We start from the raw sequence: 20,435 nt of genomic DNA on the forward strand, positions 1-20,435 counted from the left end.
TCCCACCCCCAACTTGACTGAGCCCAGTCAAGTTGACACATGGAATTAGCCATCACTGGCAGAGACCCTGACACAACAATTCTCTGTCCCCAACTCGGCTCTGGTTCGCTCCTGTCCCCAAGGAGCCAGAATCTTGATGTGAGGGTTTCTTATTAGTTGGAGGCTTTAGAGACACGAATTATAAATGTTTTGGTGCCCGTCAAACACAGTAAAAATGTGAAAAGGACGGCGTTTGACAGGTGGACAACCATATCAAGTCCCCGTGTCCTTTTTCGGAAAACCTTTAGGGTTTAAGTAAAAGGAATGGACTCTGGACTGGATGTGGGGGTCAGGGACCCACAGATCTGGTGCCCACAAAACGTAGGCAGGAAATATATGTACTTGCCAGAAGACATCCAAAATACATTGTTTATATTAATGTGCAATGGTTTATTCTAAAATGATGGAATAAATATTTTAAATGTTTCTTTTTCTGATATGGTGAATTTCTATACAAATACCCACATTTTTTTTTGAAAAGCTCTTTGAGCCCTGGCTGGGTGCTTCAGTGGGTAGAGCGTTGTCCCAGCGCACCAAGGTCGCGGGTTCTGTGCCTAGTCAGGGCACATTCGAGAAGCGATCAATGAGTCCCAAATAAACAGAACAACTGAGTGGAACTAAGAGTCGATGCTTCTCTCCCTCCCTTCTTCTGTCTTTCCCTCCCACCCTCTCTCTCTCTCTCTTTCTTAAATTAATGGAAAATTTTTTCTTAAAAAAAGAGAAGCTCTTTGAGGCCCTCAATAATCTTTTAAGAGCATTGATGTGTTCCGAGACCTGATATGTTAGTTAGAATAAGTCGACCAATACTTTATCCAGATTTCCCACATGCGTTAGCTTGACTCTATGTCTGTGCCTCTGAGTTACTGACAGGATTGTTCTTGGTGCCCATGACTGGACATTGCATTTTGCCCTCTGGTTCTATCCACTTTGTTCCAGGCATTTGTGATGCTTTGTTTCTTGGGCCATATACACTCAGGAGTGTTACATCTCCTTGACATGTTGATTGTTGTTGTCCGTAAGTGGCCCTCTTTGTGTCAGGTAATGCTCCGTTCATGACTAGTCCTTGCCCAATCTGAACTGTCTGGTGCTAGCAGCACAGTTCTGGCAGCACACCAGCTTTCTCACGCGTGGCGCTGGTGGGGAGGGCCTTTTCCTTCATCCGGCTTCGGTCTTTACACATGAGACGCATGGCACGTTTGTCTGAGGTGGCTGCACAGCTGGAGTCCCCTTCTCAGGGCCTTCAGGGCAAGTTGAGGAATTTGCTGTTAGCCGTGGTGGCTTTGGGGACCGTCACACAGGACTGCCGTGGGTTGGTGAATTAGAGTGACCCTCCTTGCCGGGGCGTGGAGGATACTAGTGGTGGTTGCAGGAGGCAGGGGGGCTGATAGGAGCAAGAATGGAGGTCTGAGGTAGCATTGTGGCTGTCCCCTGGACTGGAGGGGGTACGTTTGAGAGGGATTTGTAAGAGCTATCCTGGAGGATGGGGGAAATGCAGCGAGCGGGGAAGGAGCCCTTGCAGAATGGGTTAGGTTTCCAGGGGTGCACGAGGAAACATTGAATTGAGAGGCGGGGGCCCCTGGGAAGTAACTTGGCCTGGTTCTTCTCTCCTGCATGTTGTCTTCACCTGCTGGGCTAGGGGAACGGCAAGGGGCTGGGTCCCGTCCTGCCAGGATGCTGTGGGTGCCCCGAGGTTTGTTGTGTGTCCTTCAGCGCTATTAAGGGCCTGCCTTGGGGTTGTGCCAGGCTCTCCCTAAAGACACTATATGAAGTCAACGCAGGTGAACACTAGAGCCCGTGTCCTCGCCACTGTAGATTTTTGGGGGGTAGTGGCTTGGGCGGCCATCCCAGGGTTCTGGGCGGTTCCCTCATTTTGGAGTAGAGTTCTCCCCCATGTATACACCAGTTTCTTGAGAAGTGTAAGTGTCTGAAAAGAGCATATAACAGCCTCAGGTCCTCCTTAAACAATGCCGGCCTTAACCAGAGATCCTGAGGACGGGGGTGGGGAGACGCCTGGAGGGAACCAGCTCCACACTGGGATGGGATTGGGTTTCCAGTCAGAGAAGTAGAGCAGGCTCCGACCTGCCTGAGTCAATTGCTGAGAGAATGTGGTTAGAACAGAAACTGATGTCCATGAAATTCCCTGTGGCTTTTCCTGTTGGAGGACCTGGCAGGACAGGCCCTGGTGTTCTCTCCCTGAGGGTCAGTCCTCGCCCCCCTCCTCCCAGGCCCTCACCTAGCTGTCTGGCTTTGTGCCCTAGTCTCTAAGTTCCCTTCACACTCCCATGTGGCTGGTGGGACTGAGGGACAGTTCAGGATCTGGGGCTCTTGCCTCCTGCTCCCTCCGGAAATGTCACCTTCCACTCCAGGATACCCCACCCAAGGGCCCATGTGGTCATATGTAACCACATGTCACTCCCACAAAGAGTACCCCAGCGTTTCCTTCCCCAGGCGCCGCTCACCCAGTACTGACTGAACATCAAAGCCACAGCCAGAAACCAGAGTCTTGTCACAAGTAATGTTGAAATGCCCTGTGGTTACTTAAAGGGTTATATATTTGGCCAAATGGAAGCTTTATAGAATTCTAACCCGTAAGATAGTGTTTTGTAAATAAAGTTGGTTTAAATGTTTTCAGAAGTGGTCATCTTCTGAGGTCTGGGTCTGTGGCTGGGAGTTCAACGGGGAGATTAGACGGTGGAAAGTGGCCTGGGCCGAGGGAAGGTTCTGGACCACCGGATCAGAGGAGGTGAGAGGTGTGATCTCAGGGTCGCAGAGCAGGGTGAGTGGCAGAGAAGACATGTACAGGTTCTGGTCCTGCCAAATGACAGGTCACTGCCCCCACACCCAGATCTTTTCCTCTCTACTTGTTCAGACCCAGCGGGACTCCCCTGCAAGGTTGCAGACAAAAAGAATCTTTAGAATTCCTCTTCTGCAGAAAGGTTAGCAACCTTAAAACCAAACCCAAACACACACACCCCCAGCCACTCCCGATTGGGTTGCTGCAGCCTTGGCCTCGCTATGCATTTAATCAGCCCTTACTCTCCAGCGGTGATGGGGCCCCTGGAGTGGATTAGAGGCCACAGCTCAGGGAATCACTTCTTTATTCACAAACGGGGCTTCTCCTACTCCCTTGGAGATAGTGAATGATGTTGTGTTGTACACAGTGAGGGGAGAAGTAGGGGTCATGAATTATACTGGCACCTTGCAGAATTTGCATATTATTGATAGTTTTCATTTCCTTCCCTATTACATCATTCTGAAGACTGTTTTTGATACATGGGCCTGTGTTCCCAGAGAGCAGGGAAAGGGTATTTACTCATATTGACTGATGTTGTTACCACAGTTGCCGTGGTGACTGCTTCATAAAGTGCAGCAGCCAGATGTTCCTGGGGGTCCTCACGGCTGTGTGGAGCGTAGAGGCCTCCCCGCTGGGATCGTGGGGTTCCCACAGACAAAGGAGCCTGGGAGGCTGGGCTGGGGGTTGCCACCCGTGGAGTCAGGCAGCTGTGAGCATGAACTGACCCTGGCTCTGACACTCACTTGGCCTCTCTGGGTCTCAGTTTCCTACCCTGTGAATGAAGCAGCAACCCTGGAAGCACCCAGTGTCCTGCCTGGCCTGTCGTAACAGGTCACACTGATCGAGCACTCACTACGTGCCAGTGCTGTGCCGAAGTAGTTTAAGGTATTGATCTAGTTCTCCCAGTGCCCCTCATTCTGTTCTGTGACTGTCTCCATCTCGCAGGTGAGCCTAGAGGCTGGCTCGAGGCTGCTCGGCTGGCTAGTGGGGAGCATTTCATCCTGGTGGGCTGAGTGCCCGGCCTTCACTTGCTCTCCCCACTCCCTTTTATGCTTGTGATCATGAAACTTTTCAAATGCATGCGATGTACAGAAAAGAATATAAGGAACCCAGTTTACCCACTGCTGCACTTGCTGTACGCGTATGGAAGTTTGTTGAAGGTAAATAATGCTGTGATGTCACTTTGGCTGGACATTTAGAATCTGTTGATATGGAGAGAAAATTCTGTTCGTTGTCACTTTAGTTTTGAGGGGAGTAAAAGGCCTTTCATCGTAACCCACCTTCACAATTGAGTGTCGTGCTCACCAATGGATCCTACACACACAGCAGGTGCTCAGTAAGTGATTTTTGAATGAATGAGTGAATGAATCAATGCTTTATACAAGCAGGATGCTCGTGGGGAAAAGGAAATGGGCCCAGTGTGGGCACTGGGCTCCGTCCCATCTCCATGTCCCTGCCTCAGTGCCTTTGCACATGCCAAGCTCTCATGTACAGCTAGCAGGGTGGCAAGGTTTACGACCTGGTCAGTGCCTCTCATATCCTACTGCTGGCTGAACTGAGTACAGTTCTGACCCTTACCATGTTTTTCTGCCCTTGTCGCCACATCCCCTCCACACCCTGGACCAGTTGACCAGCAGCCCCTCTCCCAGCCAGCACAGGGTCCCAGGAGGTCTGATGTGCACGGACAGGCTGTGAGCCTCTCACCTGCCATCAGCAAATCAGGGAACTAGGGGAGGGAAGGAAGCAGGATCTATGTGTAGGGGAAGGGAACTGGTGTTTGTTGAAAACCTACTACGTCCTAGCATTGCCCAGAGGATTCTTCTTCTTAGACCCCAAATTTTTCAGGTCTTCTGAGAGTCTGGCATTAGACTTCTCATTGGAAATTTCCTACTGCTCACCCTCGATCCTGTCTTCCTTGTGGCTGGGGCATTCCAGTCCCCATGTGTGTCCCTCCACCTCTGGGAAGCTGTCCCTCGCCTCTGCCCTGAGTTCACTGAGTCCATCAGGCAGTGAGTTGCTCTGTTCCTGGCTGTCACTGTCATGGGACTGTGGATGCCCTGCTTCCTGCCTTGTCTCAGCTAAGACGGTGCCTGCCCAAGGTCAGGGGTCATGCCTGACCCATGTCCCCACCAGGACACTGAGTGGATACTGGTTGGGTGACTTTGGTGGGTGAACCTCACTCTTTCCTGGGTGGCTGCTCCTCACACTCACAGGCCTCTTGGCCTTTGTCCACCCATAGGCCATTGTCACCTCCATGCCAGAAATCCTCGATTGAACCCCAGTCCTTGTGCACACCTGGTCACACACCCCCCATGCACGGACTGACTCCTCCTGGGTCTCCTCCCCCCACCTCTGGCTGCTCCCCAGTGCTGGATGTCTCTGCCTGTCCCTGTCTCCTCATCCCCTTCCTAATTCAGGCCGTCCTCCACTCAGCAGCTGGAAGGGTTTTCCAGCACACTCGTGTCTCTTACCCTCCTCACCAGCTCCCAAGAGTCAAAAGGCCAATGTCAGACTTCAGCCATCCCCGTCCCAGTGGCCTCGACCCCTCCTTCCCACCAGCATCTCCCACTTGAGCCCCCATGGCCCATGTGGTGTGTCTGTTTCAGATACATGACTGCTTTGCCCAGACCCCAGGCTGCTCCCGGTTGCCAGAGTCCCAGCAAGGCCACGCCGGTATCCCCTCTTTCTTAGGTCGGCCTCTGCGTGTCTGACCCAGAGAATGGAGGCCTCTCCACAGCCCCACGTGTGTCCCTCGGCACTGCTGACCGTGGGCTGGGTGCAGGGTCTGGGACACTGGTAAAGAATGTGGCTGGCATTTGTCCCTGGTTCCTGGGAGGTAGCCTCTAAGTCTTTGGGGTTTCCCAAGTGATAGGAGCATCTTTGTGATTCATGATATAGTTTGTGCTAGAGGGTGCCTGTGATTCATGATATAGTTTGTGCTAGAGGGTACCTAGATGGTTTATGCCGACAGGACCGCTCAGGACAGGGCTGCTCTGCCAGGAAGACCAGCTATGGGATTAGAAGGATGGGGCTATGACCTAGTCGGGCCCGGAAACCAAGCTCAGTCAGCTGCTGATGACTCGATCAGTGATGCCTACACATTGATGGATTAGATCACAGTTCAGCAGTCATGCCTGCGCAGTGAAACCCCAGGAAGAGCCTGGATGCTGGTGCACAGTTGAACTACCCTGGGTGGGGCTGACACGTCCCTGTCCCTGCCTCTGTGGGGAGAGGGCATGGAGGTTTTATGTCCAGGGCCCCAGACCTCCCCTACACGTCTCCCGCCTTGGCTGGTCTGAGCTGTGTCCTTTATAATAAACTGTAATTGTAAGTGTGGCCCTTTCCCAAGTTCTGTGAGCTATTCTAGTGAAATGTTGATCCCGAGGGAATAGTGGGAAGCTGTGAATTTGCAGCCAGCTAATTGAAGTGGGGACCCCTGTCTTGTGGCTGGCATCCGAAGTGAGGGCCATACTAGGGAGGACAGTGCCCTTCTCCTGTGACATGTGGCCCAACCCCAGGTAGAAGTCATTGCAGATGGAGGTGTGGCTGTCAGAGGGGTCCCCCACTGGTCCTCAGAAGGGACTGTGGCGCTGCCCTGTCCCCTGGCCCATGTCTGACACTCTATACCCTCTCCAGACCCGTGTGCACAGTGGGCCCTTGGTGAACGCTGGATGACCTGATCCTCCATTCGCCAGATTATTCAGCACATCCCCAAGCGCTTCCATGTGGTCTGATTCCCAGAATAATAATGCCACTCTGTGCTCTGACCTTTCTCGACATCAGAAGCAAAGTTGTTCATTCCCATTCAGCCCAGCAGGGAGCACAGCCTCTGGGGAGCCGTGGAGCCCTGGCCCCCCGGACGAGATGGCAGCACATTGTTGGGAAAACAGTTTTTACTCCCAGGCATGATCCCAAAGGTTTTGTGCCGGAAGATCCCATTTGGCAAGGAAAGTGAATAAATCTGTGGGTCCCCGGGCAGCACCTTCCAAAAGCACACTTTCCAAACAAACAGAAAGCAGACCGGAATTCTTAAGGAACCCGTGACATGGAGCGGCTGCCACACACAGAATGGAGTCAGCTCTGGAATTCTGTTGGTCAGAGTGGCCGCCAGGCTCCCGGGAAGGTTTGTGTGTGTCCTGAATAACAAGCAGATGTCCTGGACGAGCAGCTGGGGCAGGGCCGTCAGAGTGTGTGTGTGGGAGTGAGTGCGCGCACGCATGCGTGCTCACACATGTGCGGTCTCCATCAGTTCCCTTTCAGAGCCAGAGGGGGATGAGAGTGCTTTGCTATCATCCCTTCTCTCTTCACGTGAACATCTGAACACAGACGTGAATACTTCTTCCCAGTGAACATGAGTTTAAAGTTGCATACATTTTTAGAAGACTGCCCTTATATACTGGTCAAAAAAATTAGGGGATATTTTATTGCTTCATATTCATTTTGAAATATCCCCTAATTTTTGTGAGCAGTATATTTTTCAGGTTCCCTATAATCTTTCTGTTACTAGTCCTTCAGTTACTCAGTAAATGATTATTGGGCATAATGTGAACCACAGGCTCGAGCCACAAGCCTGGATTCTCAGGCACAGGTGATTTATACTGGGGGCCGGCCCTCAAGGGATAGTGACTCCCAGCTGTCCCAAGTGGGGCCAGCATGGATGTGTTGAGACAAGTGCAGGGTGACCTGGGCCATTGACAGGGACCAGGACTGAGCAGCCACACTTCTGAGAGGGCTTCTGTTCTCGTATGGGGTCACACCCAGAACGACTGCCCAGGCTACCCCAGCTTTCTCCAGGGCCCAGAGTCCTGCGGGGTCCTTGGCAGGTGGTGCTTTAATTTTGTGGGAGGAGGCAGTGGGCAGAGTGGCCAGGCACTGGCTTCAAAGCCAGCCATATCTACGTTTCAGTCCCAGGTGCCCTCGGCCCGCCATGTGGCTTTGCACTGGTGACTTAACTCACGGGGCCTCGATTTTCAATTTGTAAAGTGAGAGAAGTTGTTTGCAGTGTGTAGGCTGGTGGTAAAGGTGAATGTGGCTAATGGGCTCCAAGCGTCATATAACAGGTGTCACCATCACTGTGCACCAGCCACCTGCGCCTCTTTGGTTAGTCCGGCCAGTCAGGAGGGACCTATACTTTGTTAATGACCATGGGCATTCTGAGGTGCTCTGTGAGACTCAGGCCCTTGTCTGTCTTTCCTTAGGGGAGGACCGCTTTGGAAGACGCATCATCACCTTCAGCTGCTGCCGGATGCCCCCCTCCCATGAGCTTAACCACAGGCACCTCCTGGAGTAAGTCTCCCCACTGTGCCGGCACCCCTTCTCTGCACACCTCCCCCTGCACACGCCCTCCGTCACTCAGCACGGGACGGATATTCGGGGTCAAAGGCTAACATACAGAGATTGACTACCAGATGGCTCCCCAGGCCAATGTCACATCGACTGCCAGGTCACCAAGCCTGCCCCTAGGACTGCTGCCTCTCCAGCCCAGGGTGGCTTTAGGGCCAGTCTTGAGCTTTGGCCCCAGGCCAGAAGCTGGGGATAGCGAGGTAGAAGGGACTTTGAGAGAGAGAGGGAGACGGAGAGAGGAAGAGAGAGGGAGAGAGGGAGACGGAGGTCTAAGAGGGCTCCAAGCTTGGGGTTTGCTAATGGACCAGAGCACCTGGCAGCCTTTGGGTTGGTTTGCTTTGTGAGAATCGTTGGACCCAAGTGTCCGGTCTGGTCTATTAGCAAACCCCAAGCTTGGAGCCCTCTTAGGCCTCCGTCTCCCTCTCTCCCTCTCTCTTCCTCTCTCCATCTCCTTCTCTCTCTCAAAGTCCCCTCTACCTCGCCATCCCCAGGTCCTTTGCATTTGCTTAATTTCCTGCTCAAGAGGAAGCACCTTCCACTTACCGGTGTGTGGCCTTGGCTACCACCGTCCTTCTCCATCCTGTCCCTTGCCGCTGTCATCTGCATGCTCTGTGCAATGGTCATGCTGCCGCCATGGCCACTGTTCCCGTCAAGTGTTCTCCTGTTCGGCAAGTTACACCATAAGGCGAGTCCCAGCCAGGCTACCTGTGGTGGCCAGAGGGCCCATGTGACTACATCTAGGGCACTTTTGCACCCTTGGGGCTCCTATAGGGACCCCTGCCTCAGATCTGCGGACAACTCCGACTGCCTTTCACTTCCATGGCCGAACCCAGCCTACTTCTGGGCATTTCTGGGAACATTTGTGTGCCCCTGTGAGGGACAGAGAGGAGTGCCAGCTGCATGAGGAGCCTCGCTCATGGCTGGGGACATCTCGGAAGGCCCCAGCAGTGGGGAGGCTGTGACCGCACCATCATGTCCCAGGTCCCAACCATTAAAGCCCACCAACCTCCCACCTACAGCCTGGAGGCCCCACCTCGCAGAGGCACAGCCAATCGCAGGAGCACCTGGGAGCCTTTGGGTTGGTTTGCTTTGTGAGAATCCTCGGACCCAAGTGTCTGGTCTGGTCCATTAGCAAACCCTCCAGCAGCCCAGGACACAATGGTGACAGCAGACTCCCTGCCAGAGTCAGGTGCCCGGGACTGTCTCAGCCATTCTGCTGCCAGCAGGAGACGCTGACCTCCCTGAAGGAGCTGACACCATCTGTGTCCCACACTCAGAGCTGATGGGACTCCCAGGGAGAGAGGGACAGTGCTTTTTCTAGGGTCCTCGAGATTAAACTCTCTCATCAATTTATTCCTTTAGTGTGTCAAATAATCCATGACCCGTGGGTCAGCCCTCACTGAGGGTGCCACTCCTGGGCCAGGAATGAGTTCAGAATTTGTCTTCTTTTAAAGACAAAAGTAACCCCCAACAGACAAGGCAGGCTGGTGGTTGCTCGGAGCGAGGGGGCTGGGGAAATGTGACTTGAAAGATATGGGCTCTCTTTTGGGGGGATGAAAATGTTTTAGCAGTAGATACATAGAGGTGGTAGTTGCACAACGTGAATATGTTAAATGCCACTGAATTGTTCATTTTACTATTAACTTAGGATTTCACCTCAATCCAAAAAAAATCTGACCCCAGCTGGTACACGGTCCTCTTCTTCCATGCACCTTCCCGGCCAGATGGAAACTGTACGCAGAGCCGCTGTGAACAGTTGTGTGGGTTGCTCCCCGCACAAGGGCCTCGCAGTGTGTCTGCCATCCGCTGGGGCCTCCTCAGGCAAGGCAGAGGCGGCCTAGAGGAAGGAGCACCTGTTCTAATTTAGGCAAAGGTGCTAAATTAGGCAAAGGTACTGTGGGAGCCCCAAGACTTATCCTTTTCTGTGGCTTTTGGGCAAAAATTCGTGCCACACGAATTTTTCATCTTCCCTCTCCTCTCTCGGAAAGGTGGCTCTCCGTGGCCAGAGGTGCACTCCCGTTTTTAAAATGGATGAAGAAATAAGTCCATGTCTTTGAAGCTCAGCCAGTGGTTTATTCAATGACTTCCTGGGGCAGTTGGGTTCGGACACCAAGAGGAACTCAGCACGTCTACGGAGAGTACCGCGGGCGGGGGCTGGCGCGTTGGGCCAGGGCAAAGGTGCCTGCTGTTGCTAGAAGTGTCCGGGGTAGACAGGTGAGCTGTGCAAAGCAAAGACATTCCCCTGGCTTCCCTTCTCCTGAAAGACTTGCAAAAGGCAAACGCGACCACCCTTCCAGAAATGATGAGTTCTCCGCGGCTCAGAGACCCTGTCACATTGAGGTTTCCGTCTGGGTTCTGTGAGGGTGACTCGGTGAAGGGGGACTCTCACTAAACTGTGCCCTGATGGCTTAGTCCAGGGGGCAGTTGAGAGGGTGTGCTGGAGAGTGGGTTTTGGAGTTTCTCCCAAAACAGGTGAGCCAACACCGCCTATGGCCGGAGGTCACCTTCGTGTCATGTTTGTACATCAAGGCAGGGGACCCTCAGGAGCACACAGCTCTCTGCGGGCAGGACAGTGGAGCCAAGCTGCTCTGTTCACCTCCTGCCCCTTCTTGATTCTCTGCCAGCGTCAGGTGACTTGTCAGATGGGCATAATGATACCTGCCTCCTTGGGCCATTGTGAGTGAGGGAACACAAGTAAGGCTGAGGTCCACATGGTCAGCACTTGGGACAGAGGACACTTCAATATTGCTTAGAAATCAAATGAGCAAAGGAGAAGCTGACGTCCTTTTGTGCAAGGTGTCCAAGGTGTCCAGCAGGGAAGGGCCAGTTGAGCCCTTGTAGACGGGCAGAGGCTGCCAGGGTTTATTCCTGAAGTGGTTCTGGGGACGCTTGTCCACACCATGGACCCAGAGCTCCTGCAGGCTGCAGCACCTGGCGAAAGCTGCCAGGGTTTATTCCTGGAGTGGTTCTGGGGACGCTTGTCCACACCATGGACCCAGAGCTCCCGCAGGCTGCATCACCTGGCGAAAGCTGCCAGGGTTTATTCCTGGAGTGGTTCTGGGGACGCTTGTCCACACCATGGACCCAGAGCTCCCGCAGGCTGCATCACCTGGCATATGGTGAAAGCAGGTGTGCTCCTGCCCCAGCCTCAGAGAAGCCAGGAGTCCCCAGGAACCTGCCAGGCCGGATGAATTGCAAGGTATGCTTCTAGGTGTGACACAGCCACCTGACACTTGCAATCTGACCCGCACAGTGTCAGGAGCCCCCTCCAGGGTGGCGGAGGAGGTTTGGAACGGTCTTGCGCAGATACTGTCTGTGGGGTCTGTGGGTTTGCCAGGGATGACCGAGGGCTATGCAGCCCTTAGAAGTGACCATGGGGACCTGCTGAGCTTGGACTATGGATGTGGTCAGATGACCGAGGCAGAGCAGAGTCAGGATCCTGCTTTACAGGAACATGGAAAAGTGTTAGGAGCTGACACAGAAAGAAGGAACAGCTTGCTTCTAGAAGCGCACAGGGCAGCAGGGCGTCTGAGGTGGAGGGCTGATGAGTCAGGCATGGGTTCAAATCCCAGCTCATCCTCTGTGTTAGCTTCCTGTTACAACACATGGGAATTCATTCCCGCAGCAAAGAACAACAGAAATCCGTTCTCTTGCAAGTCCTGGAGGCTAGAAGTCTAAAATCATGGTGTGGGCCCGGCCTTGCTCCCTTCAGGAGAGAGTCCTCCTGCCTTTTCTAGCTCCCAATGGCTGTTGGGTGGCACCGTCCTTCACCTTCCTGGGCTGGGGGCCGCGTCGCTCTCTGTTCTATCCCGTCTCCACGTGGCCATCTCCAGTGATAGGATTCAAATAATTTAACAACTGGTTCTCTGCTCTAAAGGCCGCTTTAAGTATAAAAAAAGATATACCGAAAGGTAGTTTATTATTTCACGCACTTAATAAATAAGAACAATAAAAGAGGTACACAACTAGATTATAAGAAAGAGTTTTAAAATATTAATGAAAAAATATTAAATAATACCTGACAAAAAAACAATAGAACTGTTTATTTAAGATATTTCCATACTGCTTCCTTTTTTTTTCATGATTTTTAATTTATTTACTATTAATTTTTAGAGAGGAGAGGGAGAGACAGAGAGAGAGAGAGGAGAGACAGAGAGAGAGAGAAGGGGGGAGGAGCTGGAAGCATCAACTCCCATATGTGCCTTGACCAGGCAAGCCCAGGGTTTTGAACTGGCGACCTCAGCATTTCCAGGTCGACGCTTTATCCACTGCACCACCACAGGTCAGGCCCATACTGCTTCTTGATTGGCGTCCTCACTTGCAATTTTTTTTCACCTGTGGACGGAATGAACATTATTACTACGGGGGCTTAGAATACACTGTTGTGCAGATGAACATAAAAAAGAGGAAGGAAAGGAAATTTGCGATTTCCATATTGGACGGCTGCCCAGGTGCCCACCTTAGAGAGAACCCTGATGACAAGTGCCATTTTAACAACCGGTTTGCCAAATCAACCAAAAATTTGCTATCAGTTGTGCTGAACCGTGAACCGGCTGAGTCCCATTACTGGCCATCTCCCTCTGTGAGTGTTCCTCTTTGGGTCTGCTGTGTCAGGGATACGTGTGATGGCATCTAGGGCCCAATTGGATAATCTGTTGATAGGATTAGGTCTTACTCTCAAGACTCTTAACTTAATCACATCTGCAGGACCCTTTTCCCAATAAGGCTATATTCACAGCTTCCAGAGATCTGACCTGGATGTCTTTTGGGGTCATAAACTCACTAGCTGTGTGACCTTAGGTAAGTAACCTAATGTCTCTGAACCTCAGGTGTCATCTAACAAATGAGGACCGGGTCCCCCTCCCTCCAGGTGAATGAGTGGATTCTCCATGTGGCCCAAGATGTGACCCCAGCCTCCGTCACGGGAAAGCCTGTTTGGTTTCCTAGTAACACGAGGGTGACTCTCATAGCCAGGTCTGTGCTCCATGCCCAGGTATCTGAAGTACACACTGGACCAGCACGTGGAGAGCGATTACACTGTCGTCTACTTCCACTACGGACTGAACAGCCAGAACAAGCCATCCCTGCGCTGGCTGCAGAGCACCTACAAGGAGTTTGACAGGAAGTGCGTGGCCTTGTGCCCTCAGGATCGTGGGCTGTGGCAGAGGGGGGGGGGGGGCTCGAGCCACAAGAGGGGTCACAGCTGTGTGGTGGGCGAGGGCAGGATACCTGGGGTCACTGGAGTCACCCCCTTTCAGAGCCAGGGACTCCATCCGGCATGGTCAGCTCGGGCGGGGTGGGCATGTGTGCTGTCACAGGGCCAGCGGTCAGTGTCTCGGCTTTTCAGGCCCTCAGGGATTTGTCACCGCGGCTCAACTCTGCCACGTAACGCGCAAGCAGCACAGACAGTACCTCAACAGATGGGACTGTGTTCCAATGAGAGTATTTTTGATGTGTGAATTTTGTTCTGTTTTCTCATGTCACATCATGAATTGTTATCCTTTTCATTTTTATTCCTAACCATGTAAAAACAAAACTCTCCTTAGCTTGTGGCGGTACAAAAGCCGCTGGCAGGCCGGATCTGACGCCACAGGGCCTACGGCCACCCTGCTGGCCCTCTCGCCGCAATGTCCCGGGCTGCTTCTGTCCCCGCCCCGGGTGCCTGCCACCTGTTTGGCTCAGCCTGGTGGCTTTGAGTTCAGTTATTCAGGAAGGAGGGTGGGAGGCAAGCTAAGAAGTGCCTCATTTTTAAGTGAGTACCGGTGCCCACCGTGTGGGACACTGTGGCCCATCTCACAGCCTGTTGTGACCTGCACAGTGAACCTCCTGGCCCCCCAGAGTCAGTTCCTAGCAGGAAAGGGGGTGACCAGGTCTATGCGGTTATAATGTTGAGAGCTGGTGCCACACATTGCCCTTCAGCGAGTACCCCTTTCCCTAGCCCCTGTGGGAGGGAGCACCAGTAAGTGGGGACAGTGGTGGGCAGGGGTCCTGATCTCCCCCCAGTGTGAACCGTTTCTGAGTTTGGTTCAATGTCCTTGCACTGGCTTAGCAAGAAATGAGTGGTTCTTCAACACGGGTGTGTCTCCATGGGGCGTGCTCACAAATCACATCACCTTCCCTCTCAGGTACAAGAAGAACTTGAAGGCTCTGTATGTTGTACACCCCACCAACTTCATCAAAGTCCTGTGGAATGTCTTCAGACCCCTTATCAGGTACACGGCCCCTCTGCTGACCACTGTCCACATGCATGCTCTGCCCCCCACCCCAAGGTGACCTTCACTTGGTGAGTGGTTATACATATACATGGGCTCACACATGTACACACACACACACACATTCATGCACACACAGCTCTGTGATCCTCAGAATGCTCTTCAAATCCCCAACCTGCCTTCAGAGCCCCATCTGCACTCCGGGTCACCCTGGGACTTAAGGAGCTTCTCATCATATCACGTGGTGTGAGGTGATTCGGGAGGAACCCCGTGTCAATGTCAACCCCCCCACACGTCAGTATTCAGAGTCCTGAGCCCTGCTTGCCATCTGCAGAGCCTGGGGTCCAGCAAATGCCTGGCTGGCTAGAGAGGGACACCACAAATGTAGATAGAAAGATGAGGCGTTCTTGGCTCTGGCCTCTTGGCTCAGTGTATAGAGCGTTGGCCCAGCGTATGAATGTCCCAGGTTGGATTCCAAGTCAGGACACACAAGAGAAGCAACCATCTGCTTCTCCCTCTCTCCTCCTTCTCTTCCTCTTCTCCTCTTGCAGCCAGTGGCTCAATTGGTTCAAGTATGTTCCTGGAGCACTGAGGATAGGTCCTTTGGAGCGCATCAGCCTCAGGCACTAAAAATAGCTCGATACTCGAGTATCGGTCCATGATGGGTTTGCTGGGTGGATCCTGGTTGGGGTGCATGTGGGAGTTCACCCCACTATCTTCCCTCCTCTCACCTAAAAAAAAAGAAAAGAGAGATGAGGGGTTCTTGCTGTAGAATGAGAGCCCCCTGAAGCTCTGAAGCTGATGCCTCTGTCCAAATACCGGTCGAATTCCCCCTTGTCCTCTAGGGGGAGCCAGTACACGTGGCTGTACCTCCCGCCACCCCTGGGCTCAAGCAGGGCTTGTGATAAAAAACAGCTCAGTGTTGGTTATAAAAGATGGAAATGTTCTGGAGATCTGGGTGGCATAGAGCCTGTGGTAACAATATAGTATCATACACTCAAAAATGAGCTAAGGGGGTGTCTCTCATGTTGTGTTCACACACATACAGACACACATACACACAAGCGAAGGGTCATGAGGAGGCTTTGGAGGCAATGGATGTGTTTGTCACCTTGGTTTTTGAGGTGGTGTCACAGCATACGCACATGTCCACACTCATCCGATTGTGTATGTCAGTTACGCTTCAGGGAAGCTGTATAAACAAGCAGCCCAGTGGGAAACAGTCGCTTGTCTGGAGCAGACGCCGGGTGTGTGCTGGTCACAGGTTCAACCCTGCTGTCCTCTCCCCACTGTGCAGCCCTGGAAGCTGAGGCTCACTGATAACAGTGGACATGAGGAGTAATACTGTTGTAACTGTGTAGGGTGTCAGGTGGGTATGAGATTCATCAAGGGGTCACTTTGTACGTGACATAGATATCTCATCACTATGTTGTACACCCGAGGCTAATATAATATTGTATGTCAGCTGTGATTGAAAGATAAAAAATTATTTTAAAAAAATAAATAAAAAAAATAACAATGGACACAGGTAATAGTGCCTGCCAGGTGGCAGACAGTGGACCGGTTTACATAGTTGCCCTTAGGAGAGAGAAACTCCCAAGGAGACTGAGGCCCTGCAGGTGGGGGTGAGGTGATTTGCCCAGTGCTTGTCTGGCCTGTGGTCCCCAAGGTGACAGCATCCTGGAGAGCATCCAGGACTTGGATATGGTCCCTGCCCTCACAGGACCCCCACAGAGGGAGGAGATGGCTGCATGGGAAGCCGCCACGGACCCCTGGCAACCTCGGGCCCTCAACCCCTCCCTGGGTCACCCTTTCTGCACCCTCTTGCCCCCATGCCATCTCCCACATCCGTGCAAATTCACAACAGATACTTATTTTTATGCAGATGAGTCCCTGGAGTGTTTGTACATCCATGATCTTATAAAAGGGAAACATCTGTGGAGTTGCAGTAGTCTTTGTTATATTTTGGTGTTAGTTGTGTCAGCAGTTATATTTTGTTACTATGAGCATGCAACATTGTTTTGTGTGTCATTCCCCCACCCCCTTTTCCTGGTGCCCACAGCTCTGTTGTAGCCTCATTTTTTCAAATCTCTTGCTTCTGCTTTTTCAGCCACAAGTTTGGGAAAAAAGTCACCTATTTCAACTATCTGAGTGAGCTCCGTGAGCACCTCAAATGTGACCAGCTGGCCATACCCCCGGAAGTTGTGCGGTGAGTCAGACCCCGACCTGAGCGGTGCGGATGACAGCTGCGCATTTCTGCAGGTCTTGGTTCTGTCCCATTCGTGTGGAGCTCTTGATTTCCAACGTGCGCCGGCCAGAGCCAGCTCAGAACTCCGCAGCATCCAGCAGGATGTGCCGTGGAGATGCTGACTGCTGACTCAGAGAAATAGCCCAAGGGAGGTCCTTTTTTTGCAAAGTGGATCTTAAAAAATAACCACAGTGGTAACTGCCATTCACTGCCTCGGTGTTCGGTGTTTTTGCTTCGGAGCAGAGAATGAGGGGTGTTTCTCAGGTGTGTGGCTAACACTGTATGAACTGAAATGTTCCCAGGTGTGTCCCAGGTGCTCTGGAGAACAATGCATTCAGTGGCTTTTGGCTGACAGACTAATTGTGACTGCTGCTTTATTTTACATGGCAGTGATGTGGCCCCTCCCAGTCTCTCATGTGGGGTGGTGGTGGTAGGGAGAGGGAGCCCAGGAAGGCGTGTGGGGGTCCTGGCCCCATAGCTGGCACAGGGTGAGCCCTGTCCAGCCCCATGCCTCTGACCCTGCCCAGGCACCCTCTGATGCTGCCTGGGTGCTCTCTGCCCTTTGCCTCTCCCTCTCTGGGGGGCTCCTCTGAGGGACAGGGCCCTTGCCAGTGCATGCAGGTGCGGTCAGCAGCCTTGTGGCGGGGGGAGGTGTGCGTGTGTGAAGATGTTGAGATCCCGCTGGGTACCATGTCATATGCAAGATGCTGAGGATAGAGCTGTGTAGAGACTGTCTCTGTCCTCAGGAAAATCCCAGGTAGTAGGGGTCACAAGTCAGAGATGACAGGGGCTGCAAGAGGCACTGAACCTAGCTGAGGAGGGGACTAGTGGAGAGGTGATATCACAGAAGGCTACCAGGACGAGGTGACTCCTGAAGTTAGTGTCAAAGGGACAGTTGGCTGGATCAAGAAGCCCGTAAAGAGTGTTTCCAGCAGAGGAGGAAGTGCCTGTGCAGACACACGTGGGTGAAATACTGGCCAGGGGTTGGCAGGAGAGACTGGACATTTGATGGAGTGGGACTTCCCTTCCTGCCTTTTGTATGAACACCCCACGGCGATGGGGGAGTGTGAGTGTGTGTGAGTGTGTGTATGAGAGAGACAGAGAGAGAGTGAGAGAGTGGGGGGGTTGGGGAGAGGGAGACACTGCAGGGTGGCACATGGGCCCAGAAGGATGAGACATTTGGGCGTCCTGCAGGCATTCATGGGGCATTTCTCCCCCAGACAGAGTCTGGATGGGGCCCCTCATGGTCTGAGGCTTCTGCCCTGCAAGGTGAGAGCCGGGCTTCCGCTGTGTCCACAGGTACGATGAGAAGCTCCAGAACCTGCACAGGGGCCGACCTCCCCCTCCCACCAAGACGCCGCCGCCGCGGCCCCCTCTGCCCACCCAGCAGTTTGGTGTCAGTCTGCAGTAGTAAGTGAGCCCAGGCCGTGGCCTGTTCTTGTTTTTCCCCTGTGGGACCGCGGGTCACTACTATGTGCGAGCGCAAAGCTGTCCCCAGAACTTTGCCTCCAGTTACCAAGCTTGACCTGCAGGAAAAGTGAAGTACGAGCTTGTCATTGAGGCTGGGTGCCCACTGCTGTGTCTGCAGGCAGGGGACCCAGCAGTGGGCACAGGACCGGGGACCCAGGCTTCTCTCCCCCACTTTCTTCACCACTGCTCACCAGGCAGTCCTGACCACAACCCCCAGGCCACGACTGGGACACTTTCCACCACCTTGGAAGTGAGGTGTGGCCACGTGCCTTGCCCTGGCTGTGAGACAGGAGCCACTGTGAGGCGGGTCACATGGCAAGGGAGCTTTAGGAGCCGCTGTGCAGTTTGCCTCTCGTGGTGACCGAGGCTAGATCGAAATCACATCTCACATCCCTGTGTGACCACAGTGTGTCCCCTGCTGACACGCTGACACAGAACACAAGTGACGAGTAAACTTCTATTGGGCTCATCTGCTGGGATTTAGGGTCCCTTGTTACTGTGGCATATCCTATCCTTCCTGACTGCTCTTCCCCCTTATTAGCCACATGACCTTGAACTCACTCCCCTTTAAGCTTGTTTCCTTATTTCTGAAATGATTGAGTTAGATGACATGATCTTTAACCTCTTACAACTCCTTGTAAAGGATTCTGGGCCACCCATTTGGGCCAACTTTGAGTCTTTTAAGACTCAGCTCAGTGATGCCTCCTCCAGGAAGTCTTCTATGATGCTCTAGTCTTCCCACAGGGCCCTCCTCCACAGCAGCCCCTGTCTGAGCAAGCTGCCATGGGGAGTCTCTCTGGCGATGTTTTATGTTTGGTGAGCTTTTTGTCCACCCCTCTATCCTCTGTCTCTAGCAGTAGGCCTGGCACTGAGGCAACTGGAATGAGGGAAGGCACAGGAGAGATTTTATCCTCCAACCACGTGGGGCACTTGGGTCTGATCTATACAATATTCAGGAAAAGAAGAGCCAGGAGAGTGGTGGCGGGTCCCGGAGAGCCGCTTGCTCAGTCCCACTGAAGTGAGTCATTTTGTGTTGGAAACCTGTATGCGACATGTCTTTTTTCACAAAAATCTGTCAAGTCCCACAATGGGCCTTGAAACACTTTGAAAGGTTGAGAAATGAGAAGACTGTGGTCAGCACCAGGGCCAGGGGATTGGGGGATGCCTACCAGCCATCCCATCGTCATTTGTCCTTCCTGAGGTATCTGGGGACAGGACTCCTGTACCCTCTCTCATGGGCGCTGGCACTAGAGGGGAGGCAGACATGGCCCTGGGGACCCCCTCCTCTCTTTTTGGCCTAGAGTGAGGAAGGCAGGGAGAAGAGTGTGGTAGACAGAATGATGACCCCCATGGACGTCAGTGTCCCAATCCCTGGAACCTGCAAATATGTCACCTTACCTGGCCAAAGGGACTTTGCGAGTATGATTAGGTTAAGAATCTTGGAGATGGGGACGTTATCCTGGACTCCCCGGCTGGGCCCAGCATCATCCCAAGGGTGCTTATAAGAAGGAGGCAAAAGAGTCACAGTCAGAGAGGGGATGTGGGGACAGAAGCAGGATGCAGAGATTGGGATGTTGTAGGACCACAAGCCAAGGAATGCTGGTGCCTCCAGCAGCTGGAAGAGGGCCAGAAATGGGTTCTCCCCTCGAACCCCCCAGAAGAACCCAGCCCGGTTGACCCTTCAGGAGTGTGAGATAATAAACGTGCGTTGTTCTGAACTAGCCAGTTTCTGGTCATTAGTGATAGCAGCCAGGAAACTGGTGCAGGGCGGTGAGAGGCAGGGAGCTGTGTGGTGTGTGGGGGAGGGAGGGGCCGGGCAGAAACCTGGTCCCAGAGCCGGGCAAGTCTGCCAGGGAACCTGGTGACGCGGCAGAGACGGGCCCAGGAGAGGCAGCTGGGCAGGGATGGGGTCTGGCGTGCAGGCGAGGAGGTGGGAGTGGGCACATCGGGTTTGTCATAGCAGTTAAAGATGGGCCATTGTTTTCCAGAACTTTCTGTGTTGCTAGACAAGGTCTCTCCACTGTCCGCGTGTGGCTGTTGAGCACTTGCAATGTGGCTGGTGCCGTTGAGGCACTGAGTTTCTACCTTTATGTAAAAATGCAACTCTGGACGGTTGGTTTTCACCTCCTCCTCCCCAACGGGACACACACGGTTGTGTTCTCATAAAGAGGCATTTTGTAAGCACTTAGCAATACAGTATCTGTTCAAATAAGCTCTCCTAAGTATATTGGGGGCAAAAGTTCACCAAGCAGTACCTCCTTTTCTTCTTTTTTTTTTTAACATTGGAAAAAGGTCCTGGTATGACCCACTAGAGTGAATGGGTGTGAGA

The 20,435-nt window shown here is 52.9% G+C and overlaps 1 protein-coding gene across 3 annotated transcripts in view; it reads left to right on the forward strand.

Moving 5' to 3' along the window:
* ARHGAP8 (Rho GTPase activating protein 8) overlaps positions 1 to 20,435 on the forward strand; it is a 52,289-nt gene that overhangs the window by 15,256 nt on the left and 16,598 nt on the right. For all 3 annotated transcript variants that reach the window (XM_066358632.1, XM_066358633.1, XM_066358634.1), the window contains 5 exons: positions 8,032 to 8,119; positions 13,170 to 13,301; positions 14,302 to 14,388; positions 16,499 to 16,597; positions 17,936 to 18,046. In XM_066358632.1, coding sequence (XP_066214729.1) covers positions 8,032 to 8,119; positions 13,170 to 13,301; positions 14,302 to 14,388; positions 16,499 to 16,597; positions 17,936 to 18,046 — 517 coding nt within the window. The remainder of the gene's footprint in view (positions 1 to 8,031; positions 8,120 to 13,169; positions 13,302 to 14,301; positions 14,389 to 16,498; positions 16,598 to 17,935; positions 18,047 to 20,435) is intronic.

This window comes from Saccopteryx leptura, chromosome 1 (genome assembly GCF_036850995.1).
Source record: "Saccopteryx leptura isolate mSacLep1 chromosome 1, mSacLep1_pri_phased_curated, whole genome shotgun sequence".
In the NCBI taxonomy this organism is placed as follows: Eukaryota; Metazoa; Chordata; class Mammalia; order Chiroptera; family Emballonuridae; genus Saccopteryx; species Saccopteryx leptura.